Source organism: Augochlora pura, chromosome 6 (assembly GCF_028453695.1).
Source record: "Augochlora pura isolate Apur16 chromosome 6, APUR_v2.2.1, whole genome shotgun sequence".
NCBI classification, from domain to species: Eukaryota; Metazoa; Arthropoda; class Insecta; order Hymenoptera; family Halictidae; genus Augochlora; species Augochlora pura.
In genome coordinates this window covers 7,157,261-7,181,142 of record NC_135777.1, presented here as the reverse complement: position 1 = coordinate 7,181,142, position 23,882 = coordinate 7,157,261, and the positions used below count along the sequence as shown (strand labels likewise).

The 23,882-nt window shown below is 38.9% G+C and overlaps 4 protein-coding genes across 11 annotated transcripts; 2 read left to right on the top strand and 2 right to left on the bottom strand.

The window, feature by feature from the left end:
• Window positions 1-1,442: 1,442 nt before the first annotated feature.
• Window positions 1,443-11,818, bottom strand: LOC144471521 (phospholipid scramblase 1). Of its 6 annotated transcripts, none has more exons than XR_013494303.1 (7): window positions 9,067-11,610; window positions 5,165-5,251; window positions 4,649-4,860; window positions 3,829-3,984; window positions 3,569-3,730; window positions 3,320-3,483; window positions 1,443-2,003 (listed from the first exon to the last, which is right to left on the bottom strand). XR_013494303.1 is itself a non-coding variant. In XM_078183637.1 (7 exons), exons 1-7 carry the CDS (start codon window positions 11,751-11,753, stop codon window positions 3,451-3,453), a joined length of 873 nt encoding a protein of 290 aa, XP_078039763.1. In that variant the 5' UTR covers window positions 11,754-11,818; the 3' UTR covers window positions 2,201-3,450. The 6 variants fall into 6 exon arrangements, 5 of the variants coding, with proteins under 5 accessions (XP_078039763.1, XP_078039765.1, XP_078039762.1 ...); XM_078183637.1 differs by lacking the exon at window positions 1,443-2,003 and adding an exon at window positions 11,687-11,818 and having other exon boundaries at window positions 2,201-3,483; window positions 9,067-9,222; XM_078183639.1 differs by lacking the exon at window positions 1,443-2,003 and adding an exon at window positions 11,687-11,811 and having other exon boundaries at window positions 2,201-3,483; window positions 9,067-9,191.
• On the top strand, window positions 11,818-16,960 carry Rap2l (Ras-associated protein 2-like). The gene has a single exon (XM_078183646.1). It carries the CDS (start codon window positions 12,698-12,700, stop codon window positions 13,238-13,240), a length of 543 nt encoding a protein of 180 aa, XP_078039772.1. The 5' UTR covers window positions 11,818-12,697; the 3' UTR covers window positions 13,241-16,960.
• LOC144471516 (uncharacterized) lies at window positions 16,936-22,256 on the bottom strand. 3 transcript variants are annotated; one of them, XM_078183625.1, is made up of 3 exons: window positions 22,125-22,256; window positions 21,757-22,031; window positions 16,936-21,688 (listed from the first exon to the last, which is right to left on the bottom strand). In XM_078183625.1, exon 3 carries the CDS (start codon window positions 21,579-21,581, stop codon window positions 18,741-18,743), a length of 2,841 nt encoding a protein of 946 aa, XP_078039751.1. In that variant the 5' UTR covers window positions 21,582-21,688; window positions 21,757-22,031; window positions 22,125-22,256; the 3' UTR covers window positions 16,936-18,740. The 3 variants fall into 3 exon arrangements, with proteins under 3 accessions (XP_078039751.1, XP_078039753.1, XP_078039754.1); XM_078183627.1 differs by having other exon boundaries at window positions 21,913-22,031; XM_078183628.1 differs by lacking the exon at window positions 21,757-22,031 and having other exon boundaries at window positions 22,125-22,168.
• Window positions 22,061-23,819, top strand: Adi1 (acireductone dioxygenase 1). Its single transcript, XM_078183645.1, has 4 exons — window positions 22,061-22,277; window positions 22,520-22,639; window positions 22,711-22,890; window positions 22,947-23,819. Exons 1-4 carry the CDS (start codon window positions 22,155-22,157, stop codon window positions 23,079-23,081), a joined length of 558 nt encoding a protein of 185 aa, XP_078039771.1. The 5' UTR covers window positions 22,061-22,154; the 3' UTR covers window positions 23,082-23,819.
• The last annotated feature ends 63 nt before the right edge of the window (window positions 23,820-23,882 follow it).

Here is a 23,882-nt window from a genome sequence, read left to right as displayed (position 1 = left end):
AGGTTATTTATACCGTACTCCGTCGGTAAAATCGCGTGGGCGATCGTTGCAATCTTATTTTGTTAAGTGTTCGGTGTTCCTGTACTGTATTTCTTTCGGAGAGTTTTTTATGGGAAACAGGAGACAGAGATTTCACGATAAACGACGCTTCCATTAAATATCGTTCGATGTGATATTTACCGTGGCACACCTCTCACCTTTGTTGGTCTTTATTGTTGAAAATTGAGAGAAGATGATTGCGCTATACGCGTGCTGCCAGAACCGATACGTGCAACTTTTTTGCAACGACCCGAATTTTTCCGAATGTTTCATTCGCATTCTTCCGCTTGGCGACAAGAAACGAACCGCGTGTTTCTCTTTCGTATGTTAATCTATATAATATAACCTCAACGAGACGGTCGGCAGCCTTCAAACGCAATTTACTCCGAAACGCTCGGTCCACGATAGTGTATCTTAATCCGATCCAGGTGGACTCAAAGATTCACTGGTACATTCCATTTAGTAACCACCGGTGAGTGAACTCGAGACCGATCAAGCTACAGTATAATTCTAGTAAGTAACCAGACACTCTAGAAATTAGATCGGAGTCTAGATCAGGCACACAGGTCACCCTGGCTCCGCCATTTGGCTCGTGTGCGTTGCTCCCAAAGGCAAAGAGCACTCGAACCTGATCGAGATCCTATAGAGAGTGCATAGAAATCTGCACGCAACATATCTATATTTCTTCTTCGACGTCCCAAAATTGAATGTGCGCGTTAAGTTTTTCCGCGGACGTTCGCCGCTGTTACTTAAGGGCTTCTGTAATCTATTCGAAATAAGACTTTGCTGGACCATTGTTTGCTCGCAATTTATGCTTCCGATCGTTCGGTCGAGTCACAAATAAATCTCGGACTTTCTCTACTCGTAATGATTTTTAGCGAATTCGTCGAAATTTATTTTAACGACGGAATTTATTTACGACTCGACCTCGCACTCGCGCACCGTCTTCGATGCGACAAGACGACGTTATTCTCTAAGGACGCTTACCGAACGAATTCGGAGAAACTCGGCACGTTCACCCACGACTGCTACGAGATTGCGAACGTAACCACTGTCCGTCACAATTTTGAAAGTTCGTTCGAGATTTCTGTGAACAGACGCCTTTGCTGATTCTCGTGCTAAATTAAGTAAAAAAAAAGCCTTGCCGCTCATCTCGCGACATACACGCAAAAACTGTCCTAGATCCGTTTTACTAATCTCGAGATTGTATTCTTCGCCAATTCACGTGTATGTCGACGATACGTCATGAGTCATTCCTTGAAAGCTAGCCGTAGGATTGTTAGAGTTAAAGCGTATACTTCGACAAATTAGAAGTATGATCGGATGCAGTACCTGATTAGTTCGAGGAAGGGGGGGGGGGGGGGGGGGGGGGGGGGGGAGGGGAGGGGGGGGTTGGGGGGGGGCAGCGAGCTACGTAACGATTGATTTTATTTCGCAGTACTTTTTCCAGATCTTTGCCCCTCGTGAAACGTTCCGTGATTTTCAGCGAAATGAGACGTTGATTCGAGGAAATTGTCGATTTTGTTCACAATCTTGCAATCTGCGAAGATATCGCGCGATAGAATCCGAGCTATACGCTTTATCTGTGACCTAATAACTTAACTCGATGTACGATATTGATATATTCGTAGGATTAAGGATTCTAATGCTCCCAACAGACTGGTTTCCAATATCTTCCGCGCAGGCAAGCTTTTCGAGGAAGTTCTTTCTCGCGCGGGGATCGTCGCTCGGTTGTTGGCAGAATTTCTAGATCCATGAGTTTCGACGATTCCCCGGCTTTGTATCGGTTGACAAATCAGTTTTCATTGTCTGGATCCGGATGGTAGCCATAAATCGTCACGAATTACTACGTATTGCCATGAATTTCCATAAATTGTTACACGGGCCACCCTTCTAGCCCCAGCGAAAATGGCAGCGACGAAGCCGCGCCCTTTTACATAATGCCAAACAATCCGGGACGTTATCTGAAGCAGACAAAAGATTCAAATCGATCGGATAGTTGGATTTCTATATTTCATTTCACCCAAAAAATGGGATATCGCTATCGAAAGCCTTGCTTGCTCTGATATTTTAAATGAAACATTATTTCTACCCGTCTTCCGCTGACGGCTGAACGTTGTACTTTTATAAATATGGATGTACTTATATTTTGTACAGGCTGTACCTTACACGACCAGAATCTGTTGAAAAATATGAGATTATATATGTATATGTATAGTGTCGGTGTTGTGAGAATAAACGTTTTACGGTAGGATTGTTACTTTTGTCCACGGGAAGAACTGAAAAGGGTGTCTCCGTTAAATATCTCCGGCCGAATTCGAGCTAAATTGTGATGCACTTATTTCATGTAACAGCATATACAAGACAAAATAAAGTTAATGTTCAATCGCAGTTGTGGCATACATTAGTTTTGTATTTTTATCAAACAGCAGTTTTTTTTATGATTAATTAATCCTTCACAAGAATTCAGAAAAAATATCATAAATAGAGTTTTTACTGTCGATGTATTGTAAAATAACTAATCTGTATAGATCAATATAAAAGTCGCACTTACAGTTACGTTAAAATCAAATTTTCTCTTATAAATCTGTCTGATAATTGCGACATCTGAGATATGTCAGTCTTTGAACAAAGTATTATAAAATAATGCGTTGTGTACATTATTAAATGTAGTATTTCACGCAGATCGTAATATCATGAGATACAGCAGTATCTGCCGTTAAGTTTATTTGTAATTTACCATGTATACTTGCACGGAGCATTTTTAATCGCGAGAAATAACACGTTTTGTTCCTTGCTGTAGAAAAATAGCATGCTTTATTCTTTGCCGCAAAGAATGTCACATTGTATAAGTTAATAAAATAGGTGGCTTAACATCATAACATCATCACACGATAAACACTTTAAAATGAAATCATGCTTTTCAAAGTAGATGCAATTATAAACAGATATGAAAACCTTTTAAATACGGAAAAGAAATAAAATATTTGTAACACAAAGGATATATGAGAAATAATCCAATTGATAATATTCTACGCATCACTCGCAAAAATACATAGCAATGTAAAAATTAAGTGAAATCCCCCAAAAAACATTGCGTTGCAAATGTTCTTCTCGAAAATCATTTCGATAGTTTTGAACTAGTTGCTGAGTAATAATCATCAATGATTACACGTTCTTATAAAACTAACTAAAATATAAATAAATAAGTAGCCTCAAAAATCCACCGTCGGATAATATAAAAAATTAATCACAAGTATATAAAAATATCTCATCTTACGAGAAGTTATAAAATGGCAGACGTAGACGAGTATAACGAGTTGAAAAACACGATATTCTTCACATTGACGTGTTCACATCGGCAGAAAATGTTCCTCATTGTGCAATGAACAAAGTTTTACAGATTGTTTCCTAACGACCAATGGATTCGAAGTACACGAAGTCCTGAAACACAGTTATGTTAATACCCAGCGGAACAATAACAAACAAAAATTGATTTGCCATGGATACTACAAGAAAGGAGACTCACGATCAGCAGACAAGCGCCGAGTAAAACAGCCTTGATCTTCACGTCCAAATCCAGAGGGAAGGCGATGCCGAAATTGTCAGCATCTGTGAAAAATTCCCTGGCCGCTCCGCTCCATTCGTTCTGAATGACGCCAACCGTGTGATTGCCGTCAACCGACTTGATCTACAAACAAATACGAACATTAAATCCTTCGCCTACGATCTCTTAAATTCAAACGATCCTTCTTTTCTTTGTTCTTCACTTTATTTCCAAATGCTTACCTTGAACGCCCGGTTTATACAATATTGCAGCCATGGTCCTTTAATCTTCAACACTGTGTCCCCGGCCGTGTTGCGAACCGAGAACGAAGGTCGCAATATACTCCAATCCTCCGACACCGAGCCCAACAGCGTGTTACCGGAATAGACTTCCAACTCCTAAACAAATAAATCACCGGATTATTTCACGGGAAAACAATCGCGACGACTCTCAGAGAGATGTACCGGGGGACTCTCTGCTGGACGTGTCACCGACAATGCAGCTGCGAAACAGCGGCAGGTAAGGAGATCGGCGCGCCGTTCAAAGAAGAACCGATTCGTGACCGGGCTTCCCGATGCGACGGGCAAGACCAACAGTTTTCGTCCAAAGGTAACGGCGATCGCGCAGATGGTGCGCACGTGTGCGACCAAGTTCGCGCGTCACATGCACGCCGCATGTTCGACAAAGCTACCAACGTTTTGCGAGAGGGAGAAAGAGAGAGAGAGAGCGGTAGTCATTGGAGGCCATAAATAAAGGGACAATTACGAGAGACCCGCGCGACGAGACGCGTCCTTCGCTAAACCAATCGTGCGTGACTATTGTCGTCCAAGATGGAACATGGACGATCGAAAAGCAATTCGTGTATTGGGAAACAGTGATTCACTTGCTTGACTCAGGGAAAGCTGACGCACTCGTTTCTGAAAATTCGATAAATTATTCTGTTATGATTTGAAGTATACCACTGTTAAAATGATAAATTGCAGCAATTGTACCGTTTAGCAGTTTTGGCACGATCGGTTCTCCTCAAAGGTCGGCGCCGTCGTTGTAAAAAGATTATTGTACCTGCAGACAGCAAGGACAGCAACAGCTGTGGCACCTGAGGGGTCGAATCATTCGAAGAACCTCCCTCCTGGTATTGTCGATCACTTGGAACTCGCAGCTCCGGTACGCGCCCATACACCAACGTCCGCAAATCCCTGATTGCTCGGTAGCGTTGAACACCGGTTCACCTCTGAGATTTAACACGTTGTACTCGTGCTTTGGCCTGTACCCGACTAGAAAAGGTAACGATCCGCGTCTACGAAATGCGAACAGGAACTTCGTTGACGATCGAAATGATCTACGATCTATTATTTACAGCGTCGAAAGACTCGACCAACCCGTGTCTCAAATCCTAGATCTTTGGAACGATAGGCCTTTCAACTCGTTAAGCTGTTTCGAATTATGGTCTCTTTAATGGACGTTTCGCTACCGAAGGCTTAACGATCCATTTGCGACCCCCATTACACTCGATTCGAACAAACGACGCAAAAATGAAAAGTTACGATAATAATAACATTAGGGGTTCAGGTAACTCACATTCAAACTTTTGCTGAACGAAGAGATGATCAAGGGCCATAAGGTATTCCAAGCCGGACGGACAGATCGTATTCGGTGGTGAGAAACCTGGAATCAAATGCCCTGTTTTTTTTTATGAATTAGAAAAATAGAATCGAGAACAAACACCGAAGGTATAGTGTGCGAAGATGACGGAGAAACTGATCAGCTCTGTCAAAGAATCACCTCTTTTCCTCGTCCGTGAGGAATCTCGTGTAGCCCTTCTTCCGTTTCGATCGGTATCTCTCCAACGTGTCCCGAAACAAACTGCGCAGTCGTCTCCGTATTTGTTGCACCTTGATTTTCCAAGATGTCTCAAAGTATTCCGATTCCATCGCGTACGGATTGATTCGCGATCATTCGAATCGTTTCAAGTATATATAATAAATTTATAATAATAAATATTATAAATCGGCTACGCGATGATCGGCTTTCGACCGGTCGTGATTACCATTCGTTAATTACATCTCTACGAGCGAGAGCAATCGGCAAGTTAACGTGTCCTTCGGCATTAACAGCGCTCGGCGCACTAACGTACCATTGTTTTTTTCCGAGCGATCGTCAGACACGACGAAACGATAAAACTTGTGTACTTTTCTGGGACACATTTGCCTGCCCCGGGTTGCTCCGCTTTACAATGTTATCGCCGTAGATAAAGAAAACAATAAATACTTCTCTCCGCGCGACGAAGATTTTCCAACTGTTCGGGGAGAATATTACAACAACCGACGCTGTCCTCACGTTTCCTCTTGCGTTACGCGCGTATCTGCACTGCAGTAACGTGCTTGTGCCATAATTATGTTCCACGAAATGGTGAACGGAGAATTGTTACTTTCGTTCGACCGAAATGCGATTATAAAATGAATTAATCAATGGAATTTTAATTCCAAGAATTTTCATTCCAATATCGATGGGAGAACGGTGTCCTCGGTACACTTGTACATTCTATCCGGTTAAATAATTTGTTATTTATTCGTTACGTTACATTGCGTGCGATACACTGCACGGTTCATCGAAATTCGAAAGTATTTAAAAAACGTTATCTTATCCCTCGGGGACGGATTTAGACAAACGACGCGTATTAATCGCTGTTTCGTTCGTGTATCGTTTACCCTACTAACTGAACGTAGAAGGACAGCGTGCGTTTTCGCTCGTGCGTATAAAAACACGAATGTCCGCGGTGTCGCCGCGACATGATCGCAGCCCTTCGACAGCGCAGCAAATTGTGGATCCGCCGACGCACGTCCGGCTGGCCGCGTCGTTTCGCAGATTGGCCGAGATATTATTTAATCTTCGTACACCGTTAATTAACCATGAATCACCTCACGTGCGACCGGCCACGTCCCCCTCGATCTGACCGTCGCCGTTGTGGCAACAGTGTCTCGAAATTAGCGCAATCTCTAACGCGCATGGGACCTTCTAATGTTTTAACGCGCTGTTCAAAACAATCGAGGGATGTTACGTAGAAGTTATGATAACGAGGTAGAAATGCAATACGCAAATTTAACCTTTCGCACCTCGAGCAATTAGGTCGGTAGGCGACTGCGACATGGGCAGAGCACGGCTAACCTAATAAGAAATTAATATAATCAAATTTAATCAAAAATAATTGTCAAAATTAATATGATAAGTTCGTGGTCTCATTCTTCGCAGTGAAACCCAATTTCTAGCGGTCCGGGAGAAAAATTTTAATTGTACTATAATAAGAAGATAGCACGAACGGAATCTTCGTTGCGGAGGGTACGTTTATCAGGACAATATGGTGACACTACTGAACAATCGACCCGCAACTCTGACCCTAGCCACGAATCTTCTTATTCATCCGTCACAACGGCGGACATATCGAGGAACTATATTTCACGGGACTGCGATAGGATCATCGTTTATTTCCACGGTGCATTCGGCGCGAGAGGAAAAAGTTGGTCGTGAAAACCTCAAAGTCGATATACATACAATCATCGACAGTTTTCTCCACATTTGTCACGATCTAATTTTCGAGCGATCAATAGAAAAAAACAATTCGAAATTGCTTAAAGATCAGTCACTCTTCGCTGCAATAATTTTCTTTGTGCACTAGGTCAAGCACGATCGCGTACCGTTTAACCTCTTAGGCAGGATTTCGCACAAATAAAAGTTTTTCGTAACTAAATTACCATTTTCTCTTAATATATATTTTTTTTTCGTATATCTATAAATAGTATTAAGTACCTATATTCTTCTCTTAACGTATCGTATATACACACTTTCACTTCAATTATTTACTTTAATAATTAATAAAACAATTGAGTAAAGCACCAAACATTCGCGAAAGCCGCTATAGTGGCGCGTCGTGCCTAAGAGGTTAATCTATTAGCCGCGAGTGTGAACTGTAGTCGTCGCGACGAAATAACAATTTTTTTGTATAACGATGAGCGAATGCTAAAGACACATTTCTAAAAATCGGCACCACAGCTAGGGGTTTTAAAACTCCACCTCACTTTCGTTGATCCATAGATCGAGGTTGATTGCAAGTTCACGTGGCACGCGGTTCTCGGCACAGTCGAACGCGGATTATCGAGAAAGGAGCATCCTGAGAACGGAACCGGTCAATTATTTTGTGCACTAATAATCCGAGGAAAGAAGGCGCAAAGCCCTCGGTCGCTGGGCCCCGTTCGCACCGAATGTCGCGAGTGTATTTACTGTCGATAACAGGTCGGAGTCGAGTAGAGACAAGAACACGAAACTGGATAGCACTTATCCCGCATACGTGACGCTTCCATCAACGAAGATGACTATTATCTACTTACTGGCCGTCACTTGGCAAACAGCGAGACCGTATTGTCGCATTTGTAAGCTCTCGGTTACGATCTCTTTTCTCTTGCACCACGGACCCTGATAATGCCAGTCAACTGATAAAACGACTCGATTTAGTCGCCCGAAAGTATCTACCGATATTCGAAAACAGTTCACCTGCTAACCTTTATTCTTATTCGAAAAAACTGCGATGTATTAAGTGCCTTGTGTTTCATTTTCTATTTCTTACAATTTTCGTTTGTTTTTTGGTTCTATAAATATTCCCAAATTCGAGTCGCAAACATATTTCTACCGTATGGTTATTCGCATACTTATATAGCAGAAGTTCTGTAGCAAAGCGGGACTAAAATTATAATTTTATTCGTTGAGAGATAAATTGCTTCGTATCGTTATCAGTCCCCTTCTCTTGTTCAGTGAACAGGTTAATCGGTTCATCGGCCATTGTGGAATATAAAAGGATCGAATCGAGGGTAGGTCAGCCTCGTTTTAGAATTGGATATTAAAATTGAATAATTTGCTCGTCGAAGGCGCGTAAACAGTTTATAATCACCAAGGACGCAACTATTTAACAGTAGATTCTTCTACACCTTCGAATGTCGACATTTTCTACGCGGTATACCTATCTCTACGAATACGACAAATTGACGCAATGGTAAGACAGTACACAAACTCCGTTATCTCAATTCTCTAGTGGCTGATACAGAATCATTTTTGCGTTCTTTATCTATAAAATCGCGTGTTTAAAAAGCAATAAGCATTGGAAAAATCAACGATACTATAATATAGCTATAATCATAGCGTAGGTATATTTTACTCTTCGACAAAAGACTTATAAATGCCATCTCACTTTGATATAGATAAAATAAAAATAAATTACTTATTCTACAAAATGTTTACGTTTTAGCATACAAGGAATCTCCGTATATCTAGTGTTAGAAATGTCATCTAAACGAAATCTGATACGAAGCGACAAGTATGACGTAAACATGATTTTCATTGCCTCGGTTGTGTAGCTACACGACAGAGTCACTTCAGAAGATAAAACGAATTTTTAGATAGAGTTATGTTAGAGATTGTAGAAAATGTCTTACCTTGTGGTAACATCGGCATATTGGGTTGCCCCATCGGCAGCCCGCTAGGCAACGGCGGAGATGTAATCGGTTGCACCGGCGAATACGCTGGCTGGAGCGTTGCATACGTAGAACTCATAATTCCACTTGAATTTGAAAGAAATTTTCCTTGAAGAACTATACACAAGAAATACCCAAACAAATCATTTTCAATCGATACAGATTTATTTTCTTTTATAATACACATCGATTATTAAATTATTTTGTCATCTTTTTTAACTCGCATACGATTGAAAATACTAATCGATCTATGCTGGCAATTCCAACTCCTGAAGACAAAAAAAGAACAACACGTTCGATGTGAAATTTGATTTAATAAATTTGTTTGATTTAACCGTTCAATATTAAAATAATACTTAACAATTAAAACACAATAAGCTATTCCCCTTTGCCTTGGCTACGCATTGTTTTGATATTTAGGTTATGTTTGCATAATCGCTCGGTCGGTAAATTTCTGCGCGGAGACAACATCCTTACGGGCGGAGCAACAAAGTGATAATTAGTTACGAAAAGGATCGCACGATGACACGAAATTCTAATCGAGACAGCGCAATGTTATTGTACAGTCAGGTTATTGTCCCCTCGTAAAGGTCGTTGTAACTTTATGCGAGGATACGATAGCTATACCCCGATAACTCGACATTTTTTATTGATAACAATTCTTTGTCTCGTGACACGTCCACGATCAATAATTTTTTTTGCTAAATTAACCATATAATCGACTTGTTATGAAAACTATAACATCTGATAATTGAAAGTCGATAATTGGTCTACGACATAATATGTAATAAAGGAACACGCTTTTAGAGTTTACGTATTCTTGTCGATGCCATAATTAAATCTTGCTGTTCCAACGTGTACATCTATTTTTATACAACGAATTATTTTTGCAGTAATGTCGTGTATTTATTTTTAAAAATTCTATTCTAGCAGTTAATAACCAACTAATCGGTACTCGTAAACAATTGATTAAATGCGGAGATAAAGTTTATGTTAAGAAATGAATACTTGCAATATGAACGGTACAACGGATAGATCAGAATTAGAATCGCAGGTTTTAAAAGAAAGGTTTAAAAGGCTAGGATGACACCTTAAACTAGGTTTTATTTAGGCGCACTTTACTTATGCACCACTTTTTAACAGCCTTGAATTAAGTTCCATGGACCCTAATTGATAGTTTCCTCGTTTATTGTATACAACCTCGATAACTTTTCGTTCGTACGATTCTTTTTTTCCTCGTACTGTCGATCATGCACTGATTACTCTTCGCACGGTGAACGAACTTCGAAGGAATCGAGATTACCAGTTTCGAGTTTGTTGTTAATCAATGAGACATTCTAATTAGCGACATCGGAAGTCATTGACAAGCGAAGCCACAAATACACGTGCTTCTCAAGAGAGACAGATGCATTGTATTCGATGTCAGCTGATTCATTACCAATGCAATGTGAAAACCGATTCGTTTACCCTATATCTATGCAATTGCATCCATTGACCGAGCCACCAAAAGGCAACAATATACATTCATGCGTAGTAGATATGTGCATGCGCATTCTTAAACAAATTGACGAACGCAATCGAGCATTTCGTATAAGAGAATTTCCATTGGTTAGTTTCGAAGAATCTGTAAATAATTCAACAAGTTTTCATGCCTCGCCGATGGTCCATTCAGAGCTCTGTCTCTCGCTGATTAATTATCACCAATTCGTCACCGAACACAACGCAAAGTGATGCATTGTTCAGTTATGTACACTTTCATCGGATGATGTCATCGTGTCTCACATGTGTCTGCGTTCGCATACCACAAGGTCGTCAGCGAGAGCTGAAATCACATATTTCTATGCGACACATCGGCACCGAAAGGACAGGATTACCGGAATGTTAGACCACAAGATACGGTAGCGAGACGCGAGAGCTTCTTGTTTTACAGAAAACCAGTGTTACACGCCCATCGGATATACATACAACACGCTCACGGTCCTGTTTATCTTCTGTTATTTTTCCTCCTTTTCATACGCGATATCGAAAGAGAGAACACAGAGGACCACGCTGGATACAGTAAAATGTCTGCTCGAAAAATCGATTTTCTATTTCACGCATGTCCGCTTTTCCGATCTATTTTAAGGATTCACGATTTATGCTCTATTCTCATGTGATACGCGGTGCGTTAGTTTCTCGTGTAATGTTCGATGACTCAATTTACTCTCTTACGAAAACATCATGTTTCCTAGCGGCAGCATATGCACACACATTCGATATGTGACGAATACTTTACAAATACATACATTGTAAATCTTAGCTCTGTGTCACAAAGCATCTTTTTAGTTTGGCAAGGTAAGCGAAGCGGTAACGCGTACAGCTATTAATAATTATTAATAATCGTAATATAGCGGTGATAATAACAATAATATTAAGACATTGGGTAGGCCGTTGGTACAATTGGATCATCGTTATTAATAAAACATCGGTTGCGAATAACCGGGAAAAACATGTCATAGTTATAGGAATTTGCGAAGAACAGCTCTGTGATTTTGTGTCGAAAATTTCGGTGGAACGGTTTGGTAATATTAATATAACTCACTGAACGCTCGGGGAGCGTTAAGGTCGTGGATAGCGCTGTCTGGAAGATAAGAGAATGACACTCGCATCCGGTAAAGGGAGTTTCCGTGATTCCTCTCTTACTATTTTCCTCGGGCACTGTTTTATACGTGCATGTGTTGTACACGGAGAACTAGAGAAAGAGCGGATGCGAGCGGTCTGTTCGTGCAGCGCCGCTATTCGTCCGAGTTTTCCGTCCCGGTCGGTAACCGGCCAATAACGATCGCGTGTTTTGAAAGAAAACGCGAGGTTCGTCGGGCGGGGATTGGAAACGCGACTTAAGGGACGGAAATTTCGGTTCCGCCGAGATAAGTGTCGCGAGCCGAAATCGGGCCTTATTGTAGAATTGGCCAGGCCGTGCGAAGTAGTAGCCAGGAGGAAGCGCGGCGGTGACAGAGGCAGTGTGTGCTCGATGCTCGGGTGCCAGGAGGAGAGGTTCGAAGAAAATCCAAAGCGCGATAAGATGGCGTCGCGCACGTCAGAGCCAGGGAAGAAGTGAGAGGGGCAGAGGAAAGACAGGAAGAAAGAGGCAGGCCAGGCCGACTGCGAAGAGTGTGAACGTCGCCAGGGGGACTACGGTGTGTGACAGAGAGTGCGAATTACGGTGCTGTCATGTCCTGTTCGGGCTTCAGGAACGGTTGCGTTTCGATCGTCGCCGTCGTCGTTGCCGCGGCGAAAACGTAACGCGTGGATTCTATCGCTGTCGTGTGTCTCTACTTACGGTGCACCATCATCGATGCCTTTGTTCGGCAATAAGAGCTGTTCTCGTTGGAGCGCGTCAGCTTCGTGCATACGAGGACGGGAACGGAGTTAGTAGCGGCCACGGTTGGCACGACCGCACGGCCATACAATTCGTGAAAGAACAATCGTCGGTGTGGCAGTGCACGATCGGCCCGATATACACGGGGGAGAGAACGGAGCCTTCCTCTCGGTCCTGGACACGTTGAGGAGGAGAAGGAGGAGGAGGAAGAGACGGAGGCGAACTGGCAAAGAGATGCGCGAGTTCAAGGTAGTTGTCCTCGGCTCGGGCGGGGTAGGCAAGAGTGCGCTCACCGTGCAATTCGTCTCGGGATGCTTCATGGAGAAGTACGACCCGACGATCGAGGATTTCTATCGGAAGGAGATCGAGGTGGACAACTCGCCGTGCGTGCTCGAGATCCTCGACACCGCTGGCACCGAGCAGTTCGCCAGTATGCGGGATCTCTACATAAAGAACGGACAGGGTTTCGTGGTCGTCTACAGCTTGACGAACCATCAGACCTTCCAAGATATCAAAGCGATGAAGGAATTGATCACACGCGTGAAAGGCACCGAACGGGTGCCGGTGTTGCTCGTCGCGAACAAACTCGACCTGGAACATCAACGGGAGGTTGACACCGCCGAGGGCACCGCTCTGGCGCAGGTCTGGGGCTGCCCGTTCGTCGAGGCGTCCGCGAAGAACCGTACGAACGTCAACGACGTGTTCGCCGAGATCGTACGCGAGATGAACGTGAGCCCCGAGAAAGAGAAGAAGACCTATTGTTGCAGTGTCCTCTAATGATTAATCAAAATCCTGGCTGACCGGGCTAACCGAGCCATGTTAGGTAAAGGATAGAATCTTTTGTCGGTGCGTGGCGGCCGTGTGATCGCGACCCTGCTGGATCGATTCGCTATTCTCTTCGGCTCAACAATATTTGGGCATGTGCTGTGAATTCGCCAATCTGTAAGACTAACGTGTTACCTTGGATCTTTGTGAATTCTACTATGTCAAAGACTAAAACGCCGTCTCTTGGTTCTTTTTTTCTATCTGAAGATCACAGTCTGCCGCGGGGCTCGCTGTTAAATATTTTAATATACATGGATAGTATTATATGTAATATTATTGTAATATATAAAGATAGACGATAAGTGGGCAACGAACGAGGTAACTCCGTCAGCAAAGGACCAATACTCGACAGGAAGGGATTAGGAATGGACTTTGAACAGGGCATCAAGAGCAGCCCTTAAGACAGTTTTTAATGCTTGTCAACAGCGAAACCAAACTTTATATGTCTAGCTTTCTGCTCAATTTGAAAAACAGCGTGCATCGTGCGTTTCTTCTAATCCACGAAAGACCTGCGCCGCTCTCTCACTAGCAGGTTTTGATGCCAACTAACGATGCATCCATACTACTTTGCAGATATTTGAAGGAATCACTGTGGTGGTCAGCCATTCGATGTAGCGGAATCAATTTTGAACGACAGAGTAAATGTTCTTATTACCATGTATAGTCGGAAACTCTATAGAGGAGGCGAACGGTCTTATATATGCATTGTGCAATGATATCCATTAAAGATATATTATCTGTGCTCAAATGTCAGAGGCTGCGGTAAAGAATACTTCGTATAAAGGGTTCAAAACGGTGTGTTGTTAATGTTTCCGGTATCAAGTGTATAGCTCTATTAGCAAAAAATACATTAAAGGAAATGTATAGAGTCTAAAAAAATCTTCTCTCAACGACTCGAGTTTTCTATTCGGACGATTGTGTTCTGATTTTAATACAATTTGTTTCGCACACTGGATATTACTTTTTGTTGCATCAATTGGAATGGGAATTGCAAGCACGATATCTGGTGCTTTAATCGAGGGAAATGTATTAGATGTAAAAAAAAAGGGGGGGGGGTGAACGCCGATAGAAAGGATATCGCTGTAATCTTACAGTAAAAATATTAGTACATAATGTCAATCGTAAACATAATTATAGGATTTATATGGTAAAGTCTGTACGATAGTAACAACAAAAATTAATACAAAGACTTTGTACAATTCCAATAAGTTTTTTAGTGAATTTTGAGCCAGCAAGAGAAAAGCAAGGCTGCGGACACCTGTTTTACTCCAAAGGCTTGTGCTGGTACATTGATCCCTTCAACTGCAAGACACACATTTATGTGGTTTCTCGTATGAATATCAGATTATATCCATCGCTTTGTGCCGAACAAAGAATATTTCATTTGAATCTCCTCGAATCGTTTCGTCGTCGATTGCCATTGAGTTTTCGTGAATGTTAAACCAATGGATGTGGGGGAAAAAAAAGAAAAAGAAGCAATTGACTCCCTTATAAGTAGCAGTAGGTCGTGTGTAATTTTTCTCGTGTGATCAAACAAAAAAGAAAGAAAAAGGCGAAAAAAGGAAAAACAGCAGAGATCATATTTATAAATACCATAACACAGTGATTACATTAGCTTGATATGTTTATCGTTTAACACGCTACCATCGAAGTCATTAATTTCTTTTTCTGTGTGTGTGATCGTCGCACGACGTACCGTTAAGCGATATAAGGGTTGTTCGTTCGACTATCTTTTTTTTCTTTTTAAATCGTGTCTAACCGAAGGACGTTAACCCTCGCAAAGTGCGCCATGAATTTCGACAAATTAACCGCGGACAACGACTGTGTCTGGGTCCACTTTGGACCGTGGCATTTTTTCCACTCGTATAAACATTTTCATCGATCAGTTTTTTTCAAAATAGTTTTCATAAATTTCTCTTATCAAAAAAAGGAAACGGTAGTTCCGTGTCAAAATTGTAAATCCTATATCATCGTCGAATAATAAAGTAAATAAATATTAGCCTCCTGTTTAGCTGTATTTACACGTGCGTGTGTGTGCATATACACACGCATGTACACAACAAACAGACCAGCGCGCGTGTCGTTCAGCGAGGGTTAATTACAAACTTCTGATGAGAAATGGAAAAAAAAATAATAAGAAATGTGTATTTATAGTTTGTATAATATCTACTCGTTCGTCTAGATTTTACCCGTCTTTCGGATCGAATTGCGATGTTGAATTAAAAGCGATACCGCTTCCCGGCATGCCACAGTATCGTAGGATCTCGAAGTCGAACTGAAAAATGCTTCAAACGAACTGATGTACAGTATTTCTATCATGGGTAGTTAGAGGAGAATCCGACGATACCTGTTCCGCGCGGGAAGAGCTATCGGATGTACGTTAAATACATTTCTTTTTCCCAATTGTCGGTGCACTTTTTCGTAATGGTCGTTTCACGTCGAGTACGCGGCGGACACTGTAGCATACACGGCCTGTCTAATAACGGACTATCAAAATCATTAACATCAAACGCACAAAACTATTATTAATCTTATTACGAAACAAATCTGGATTTTGCGTGGAAAATCTGCGACTGTACCAATGTAATCAGCGATGCGATACAATTTCAACGACCGAACGGAAAATCAGCAAAAAAAAGTAACAAAGAAGCAGCGCTGCGTATTCGACCGACAAAGGGTGCTAGTACGTCACTCGTCGATTCAAGTATTGGCGACGCGTACGTATTACCGACACGTAGCGAATCGGCCATCTAATTTCGTTACTCTTTACTCAACTGAGAGAACAAAAAAAAAACGAGATGAAAAACAAGCCAGGAGGAAAAGTGGATAGGTAGAGGGAAGGGTAGGGTGGGAAACAGAGAGGAGGGGGGAAGGGTATAAAGGGGGGACAACAGATAATTATTCGTATCCTCTATTTTATCACTCGGAAAAAAAAAGAAAATTCATAGTCTCGCTGTGATCCCGTAGATGTAACCGCAGTTTTTCTATTAAAAAAAAAACGACGACGATAATAATACCCGTCGCGTGTGAAAGCCATTCACCGGCGAATCAAAGGGCCTCTTTGTAAAACGTGTAATCGCCTCTCGCTCTTATTATCGTTACGTTTTTTTTCTTCCGCCCCCTGGGTTTTTTGTGCTTCGCGAAAACCGTGGATTGGCGAAAAGACTTGAAAAAAAAATGTAAATGAGAAAAGGGGGTGGGGGGAAAGGAAAAGAGAGTTTATTAACTGACTGGAGATAGCCTTCCGAGTAAGCTAGTCCTCCACGGAAACGAATAAGGAATAAAAAAGATGTTTCTATATTTGTATCGCTTCTGTACACACACAAACACATACACACGCATGCACGCGTGGGTACATACAACATACACTTCTGATATACACACACGTAACACACACACACGTGTTTAACCGGATACGAGATCGTGTTTAAGAATATTTTTCTAAAGAGCACGAGTTTTTCTGTGACTTTTGTACGAGATGAAATGAAATTTTTCTCCATTTACTCGGAAGGCTATCCGATACATTTAAAAACAAAATCGAGCTACGTCCGAGTCAGCATATCAATGTCAAGGACCAGGTTCGTTTTTCTTTTATTTACTTCGTTTTTGGCCAGAGCAAAATACTTCCGATTTTTCAAGAAAGAGAGAAACTAAAGAGGGGCAGAGAAAGAAAGAATAAATTTTTGGAAAATGATAATTCTTTTTAGGAAAAGGAAGCACAAGAATTCACCACCTAGAAAAAAGAAGAACGATTCGCATACGATTTTATAATTAGATATAAATAAATGAATAAATAAATAAAAAATAAATAAATATATATATATATACAATATATATATGTATACATGCAGATTTGTTACGCAACTGGGTCACATTAATTCGAAAAAACACCACGATTTAGATGTATATCGGCCTTTCAGTACTACCTGCGTATCGATATTGAGTACGAAATACGTTATATTTTTTACAATGTGAAGAATCTGTAAATATTATAGCGTCGAATTATATATATATAATATTAATAATAATAATAATTAACGAGAAGGAATATACCGATAAAATGATTATTTGACATCCGTGAAAAGACAACATTTGAGAATGACTAACAGTAAAAAAAATGTGCATTTCCGTTATGAAATATAAAAAAAAAAGAAAGTGGTTTGTGTTTAATGTTCGCGGGACGCGGTACGTTTCTGAGTTTTTTCAGCGTCTTCGTTTATTATGTTTTTCTGTTTTCGTTTTTTTTTCGTTGACTATCGTTTTGCATGATCACTTGGGTAGACGGAGAACCACACGGATACTCGAGATACTTACAAACCGACATCATCTGCGAAAATAAGAGAAATTTTTTATTCGCTGGTAATTTTAATCTCTCTCTCTCGATTGTTCGTTTATTCTGACTTGCGTCGGAAAAGGGAAATACATGAAGACAAACACGCGTTATTTTTTACACGAAGTTAATGACAAAAAAGATATAGGAAGAAAAAAGGAACGGAGATTAAGTAAAAAAAAAGGATATACTAGAATTGTATCATTTGTATATTTCTCTATTTAATGCGAGTGAAAATAAACGAATGAGAAATCACGAGATCGCATTTTCTTTCCGTGAAGGTCATTTGTAGTAGAACATATATTCGACAACGCGTGGAAATGTTTCTTCTTTTTCTTTTAGTGCATTTCTTTTTACGTCGCATAATTGTATTGGCGCATTTAGCTACGATTACCAGCATAAGAATCTAGTCACTTACAGAATTCTTTGTAACTCAATGACATGGAAAAAGAAAAGTGCCAGCCCAATATAGCTCCAAAAAAAAAGAACATTTTTACAACTGTATTATCCTATCGTCTAATAAATTCTGTTCGAAACGATTACAATGCGTTGAAAAAATGGTTACTTTTATTTGTAGTTTAACGAACAAAATAAAATGTTTATCTAAAAATTAAATGATCTCTACCGTACAATCGTTATTATTGTTACCGACATTCGGGAATTTACGATTCGGATTTTAGAAACGACAGACGAATAATTGAATTCTTTTCCGCATTGTATTTGTCAAGTCAATTTTTTCCATGGAAGCATTGAGCTTATAGAGCGATAGCTACCCAAATGATTTTATCTTCTCTGAAAAACTGGTGCACATTTTTTCTTTGTACGCAATTTTTTCACATTTTTTATTACTAACCATTGTACTGGCATTTTGGCAATATCGCACAAATATAATATAGAAATAAACATTTGAAATATATGTGGTATCAATTGATCCTAAATAAAACATGAAAATCGGAATTTGATTTAAATGGCTAATCCGCTTAGATAAGAAATCATCACGAAACGGACACGCGTGTTTTGGTAAGAAAATCAGTCGTAACGGTCCATAAATAAAAAGGAAGACCTATGAATACAAACTCATTAATTCTAATGAGATATGTATTCTTTACAAGTATAAACAGTTTAGCTTGAAACAAACAATTCATTCATTCTATTGATACACTCGTATGCTTCTGGCACAGGTACTTCTAAACAGGCAGAAATGATTTCATGAATTTCATAGAACTTGGACATTTTTTCATTATGTAATACCGATCTTGATTCGGCTTGATTTTGATCTGGATCGTAACAATCGAAACACAGATTACAGAACCGTGTGCAGTTGTTGGTCAGTTCTTTAAGATTATTAGAATCGTTCTGCATATTTTTCATCGAATTCGTAAAGCAACTGTTATAGAAATTCGCGTAACGTGTCTGGCATATGCTTTCTTCGAGTTGACGAAGTTTTTCAATCAACGATCCACATACCTTCCCTTTGTCTGCCGTATCTTCAACTGATAAAAACCATTTAGTAAAGCGTGTAAAATACATAAATAAAAATGAAAATAGTTCGTTTTTACCAATGTTCGGATACTCTAATGACAAACAACAGGCTTCCATCGTAATGCGAGAGAAATTATCGTATGCCTCAAACCGGTCTTTCCATCCAAAATAATGCAAGAAAACTCTGGTAAGTTGTTTGCTTATCAAATGATGTTCCATTTTGGTTAACCTAGTCATTAAATGTCGCAAAAAGTCTTCTCTTAACAATTTTAAATTTGACAAATAGTCTCTCAGATTCGTTGGAATTGCAGAATTCTCTTTCAATCTATTTATCACAATGAAACAACGTCTTTGGTAATCTTCTGTTATATCGATCACATTCGCCTTTCTTCGCATTAAACACCAAAACGACGTGAAATATAATTGATCTATTGGTTCGACTACAGTTCGAATCTGATCCAAAATTTCATCCTTAGTAGAAGAAGGAATCGTATGCCCCTTAGTTTCCAAGAAATATATCAATATTCTTGTTATGTGACTGAATGTTTCGTCGCTCAAAAATTTAGAATTACATTTATCCTTTCTCAGGAAAGACATTTTCTTGGCAAGTGCTGTAATCAAATTTTTAACGTTTGTCTTTTTAGTACATTGAGCTTGCAATTTATGAATACTGTAGAGAATAGTGTTCATGTTTGTTAAATTGACAGTGTCTTTCTGCAAGTATGGTACAAAGACATTGTTCATCAATTTATCTTCGTCAATTACGGCATTTTTTAATAGGACTCTTATAAGTTTCATGAACGCCACTCTATTCCATTGCGCGTCCTCTATACAAATAGTTCTTAAAGTACTAGTTAAGAGTATTTCGTTATTGTCTTCTCGAATTTTCATAAAGGGTTGCAGAAGAAGCGTATCATTGGCGGGAATCATTGTGCCTGTATAGTCCTGATGTCCGATAGTTATCTTTAAAATTATAGTCATTATTAATTTAAGATTTTTTAACAAGAACAATAGAACGACTCTCAAATTTGTTGATGTTAGTATATTGGAGTTTCGTGTGATAAAATCGTTAAACGCTTCTTTTGTATGCGGAGATTCTAAATGGTTTTTGCCATCATGTTTTGTCACGTACATCATCACGATTTCATAAATATCTTGTAAACTTTGTGATGACAATATTTTCATGACTAAAGTGTAACAAAGGTTCTTGTATTCCTCGTCTGTCGACTGTGTGAGAACAAAACTTAAGTATTGTAATAGATTCAAGCAGTCTTTCTTCTCTAGTAACGATTTGTTTATGTAAACAAAATCAAATATAGATCTGTCCCATTCTTTGTGTCTATGTAACAATTCCTTGACAAGCTCCTTTTTACCTTCGGATATGGCACAACAGAGTTCTTGTAAACTTAAAATAAAACTTGACTCGTTGGAATCTGGTTTCGATGATAAATGCTGCAAACATATCATCAGATCGCTATTTTGTGATAATTCATCGTTATTCTTGATCAATTCTAGAAAATAGTAACATTTAACTCCAATAGAACGTTGCAACGAGATCATACTGTTCTCTTCATCATCAATTTCAGCCCAATTCAAGTAAGTATTACAATCGATTGCTTTAATTTTACTTAACAATATATCCATCAAATTCGCATTTAACGTTGCTATAGCAATTTTCATTTGACTGTCTTCGTATTTCTCATACGGTTCCTTTCCAAATGTTATGTTATATAATTTATCAGGATTTCCAGACACAAGATCATTCTGGAAATTATGTTCCAAGCAATTCTGTGTCGTAGAAACCAATTTTTTCAAGAAGATACCACCACGCTCGCTTTTCTTTAAATCCGACGATGTTGCTGGGGGTATAATCTTTGGATTTGTTAACAACAGCAGGAACTCTTGAAAATTAATTTGAAAGCTTTTTATACTTTCCTCAAGATTCTGAGATTGTACACCAACTTTGTTTAACGCGATAAATTTAGCATACGCAATTGATATTGTGCGGCATATAATATTCATTGATTTTGGATAAGGTAACTCTTCTATACATTTTGTCAATGTAATTAGTACTTCTGTAAAGAGATCGAAAGGCATGTAAACAAAGGATTGCATCAGAACTTCTTCATATCCGAGTGTCCATAATATTTGTAGAAATACGTATGGAGATATAGGCGGACACATATCAACTAAATGACCATTGATAATGTCCTCTCCTAAACGTTCTTGATTCTTGAACATGGTATTTAATAATAAATACGTGAACGATTGAGCACATTTCTTATTGTTGGTCAGAGTCTTCTCTCTTGTGGGTATATTACAAATTTCAAATATGTTCAATATCGATTCGCATATGTCTTCAATATGTTCGATGCTTTCAGATGTTGCTCTTAAAGTAAGAAACTGCAACTCTCCACAGATTTGGTTCTTCTTTGTCAGGTATGCTTGAACCTTCTTATAAAATACAGTAAGCTCATCCATTGTAACCGGACTTATTAAACCGGTATCCAATTTGTAGGATTATTTGAGTTGGCGCACAGTACTTACTCGGTTCTACTGTGTATAAGAATTTATATACTTTTATATCTCTGCAAAATTAATTACGATTATTAATAAACGTGAATAGACAGAACTCGATTGTATATTAACAGTTAACCTTGCTTAACTAAAATGATAGACATGTGTACATATATTGTGTAAACGTTAATAATAAAAAATGTATTAAAAATTGTTTGGGATTGGTGATGCGCGACCGGCGATCAACATGGCGTGTCGCTGTTTATTTAGGCGCGACACTTTAAATTATAATCACCTATGTATAAAATTATTTTTACGTCTCGCTGGAACCCCATCGAGTCGTGCTTCGAATAGAAAAAAGTATCGTTACTATCGGTGATAATAATTTGATTTCCGTTTTTATATCCTTATGGTCTGCGAAAAAATGTACCGGTGTATCTATAATGCGTGATAACCTTATCACGTAGATTACGTCACAGGTCAATAATAATCAGAAAAATTACATACAATCTGTTTCAATTCCTTCGTAAAGTGAAAATGGTTCGTGCGTGGTACATGGACAAGAGCAACGCCGATCAACGGCTAGAACACCATAAAACACCTCCAGAATTTCTCTCTCTCGAAGACCTGTTCGAAAAGACGGGTGTCGAATATTTCAAGGTTAGATCGAAAGTTTCATACGTACCATAACCGACGCATATTTCATAACCATTTTCGTGTAACACTTGTTGATTATCTCATAGACAACTATCTTGTTTTATATTTCATAATTATATTTAAATATAGTCGCTTCAGCTTAGTCTATAAAATGAATTGTACCGGGAAATTAATTATTCCTTTTAAATGCGCAATTATCCGGTCAGTGATGCGAAACAAATTTAAGCCTGGAAATGTTATCGTAGGTCAATCACAAGGACTACCAAAATGATAATACGTTGACAGAATTGAGACAGAAGCGTGGTTACACGTACGAAGATGAAATTACATGTTCGAAAGAGTGTTTACCAAATTATGAAGAAAAGGTAAGGAGTTTGTATAAAATGTGCGCTATATATCGCAATTAAAAATATTATTTATAATTTTAAACATTTAGTTGAAGAACTTCTTTACCGAGCATCTCCATACAGATGAAGAGATAAGACTGGTTTTGGATGGATCAGGATATTTTGATGTGCGAGACAAGGACGATGAATGGATACGCATCGAAGTTACACCTAGTGATTTAATCATTATTCCTAGTGGTATTTACCACAGATTTACTTTGGACATCAAAGTGAGTATTTTTTTCTCCCAAAAGGTTGAACAATTTTTTATGCATCGATTTTTCAGAATTATATAAAAGCGAAGCGTTACTTCATTGGAGAACCCGTCTGGTTACCGTACAACAGACCAGCCGATAACATGGAGTGTCGCAAAAATTATATTAATCGTTTGAACGATGGTTTCAAAACTTTAATTGCTTAATATTTACTAATAAATTGTATTCGATGTACTAAAAGTAATCTACTGTTCTTATTTTAGCGCAGTAAAAATTAATCGTCGAAAATTTGTTTAATAAAAATGTAATAAGGGTTAATACTCAATAGTATAAAATTCAGCAGAATAGCAGATTACTTACTTGTACACTAAGCAATATACACATACTAATGTCTTCTGGATATGCAAGTTTTATAGTTTATACCAATGATTATTATAAAAGTTAAGCATATATTTTTGTAGACCGATTTTATTGTATGTACAGTTTAAAAAAGAAAAATGCTTCAACATGAAAAAATTTGCATTCATTCTTAATTCATAAGATTCATCGTATATTGTTTAGAAATCGAATTGTTTATTTTTATGGAATTATTTACATACATACAAAAGTCTTATCTAGACGAATACTGAATCGTTTGTATAAAGTATCGATCATAGATCATTATTTTTCATTTTATGTTAAGAAGTTTCAAACTTCCATTGATTCTAAAATTATTAACTATTATGCAATAATAATTGTACATGGTTTTTCTTTATCTAACAGGTAACATTACGCGAGATAGTGTCGCAATTAATATACAAACAGAATGAACTGTAATCAAATAAGTGCACATAGAATATAAATTCAAATGTCAATTGATTATAAATTTCATTGTCAAGATGTAAAAGATTAAATCGAAAGTAAAATAAATATATACTAGAACTATAGTTTTTCTAAAATTCAAATTTCAGTGAATTATTAATCAGTTCTAAAGAAGTAAACCATTTTACCTTAGACCATACAGAGAT

Coding starts and splice junctions, on each gene's coding strand:
- LOC144471521 (XM_078183636.1), bottom strand. CDS start 9,292: ATGTGTATTATAAAAGAAAATAAATCTGTATCGATTGAAAATGATTTG. Junction 3,985..4,648: donor GCTGTCCTTGCTGTCTGCAG/GTACAATAATCT, acceptor TTATTTGTTTAG/GAGTTGGAAGTCTATTCCGG. Junction 3,731..3,828: donor GTATAAACCGGGCGTTCAAG/GTAAGCATTTGG, acceptor ATTTGTTTGTAG/ATCAAGTCGGTTGACGGCAA.
- Rap2l (XM_078183646.1), top strand. CDS start 12,698: ATGCGCGAGTTCAAGGTAGTTGTCCTCGGCTCGGGCGGGGTAGGCAAG.
- LOC144471516 (XM_078183625.1), bottom strand. CDS start 21,581: ATGGATGAGCTTACTGTATTTTATAAGAAGGTTCAAGCATACCTGACA.
- Adi1 (XM_078183645.1), top strand. CDS start 22,155: ATGGTTCGTGCGTGGTACATGGACAAGAGCAACGCCGATCAACGGCTA. Junction 22,640..22,710: donor TACCAAATTATGAAGAAAAG/GTAAGGAGTTTG, acceptor TTAAACATTTAG/TTGAAGAACTTCTTTACCGA. Junction 22,891..22,946: donor GATTTACTTTGGACATCAAA/GTGAGTATTTTT, acceptor TCGATTTTTCAG/AATTATATAAAAGCGAAGCG.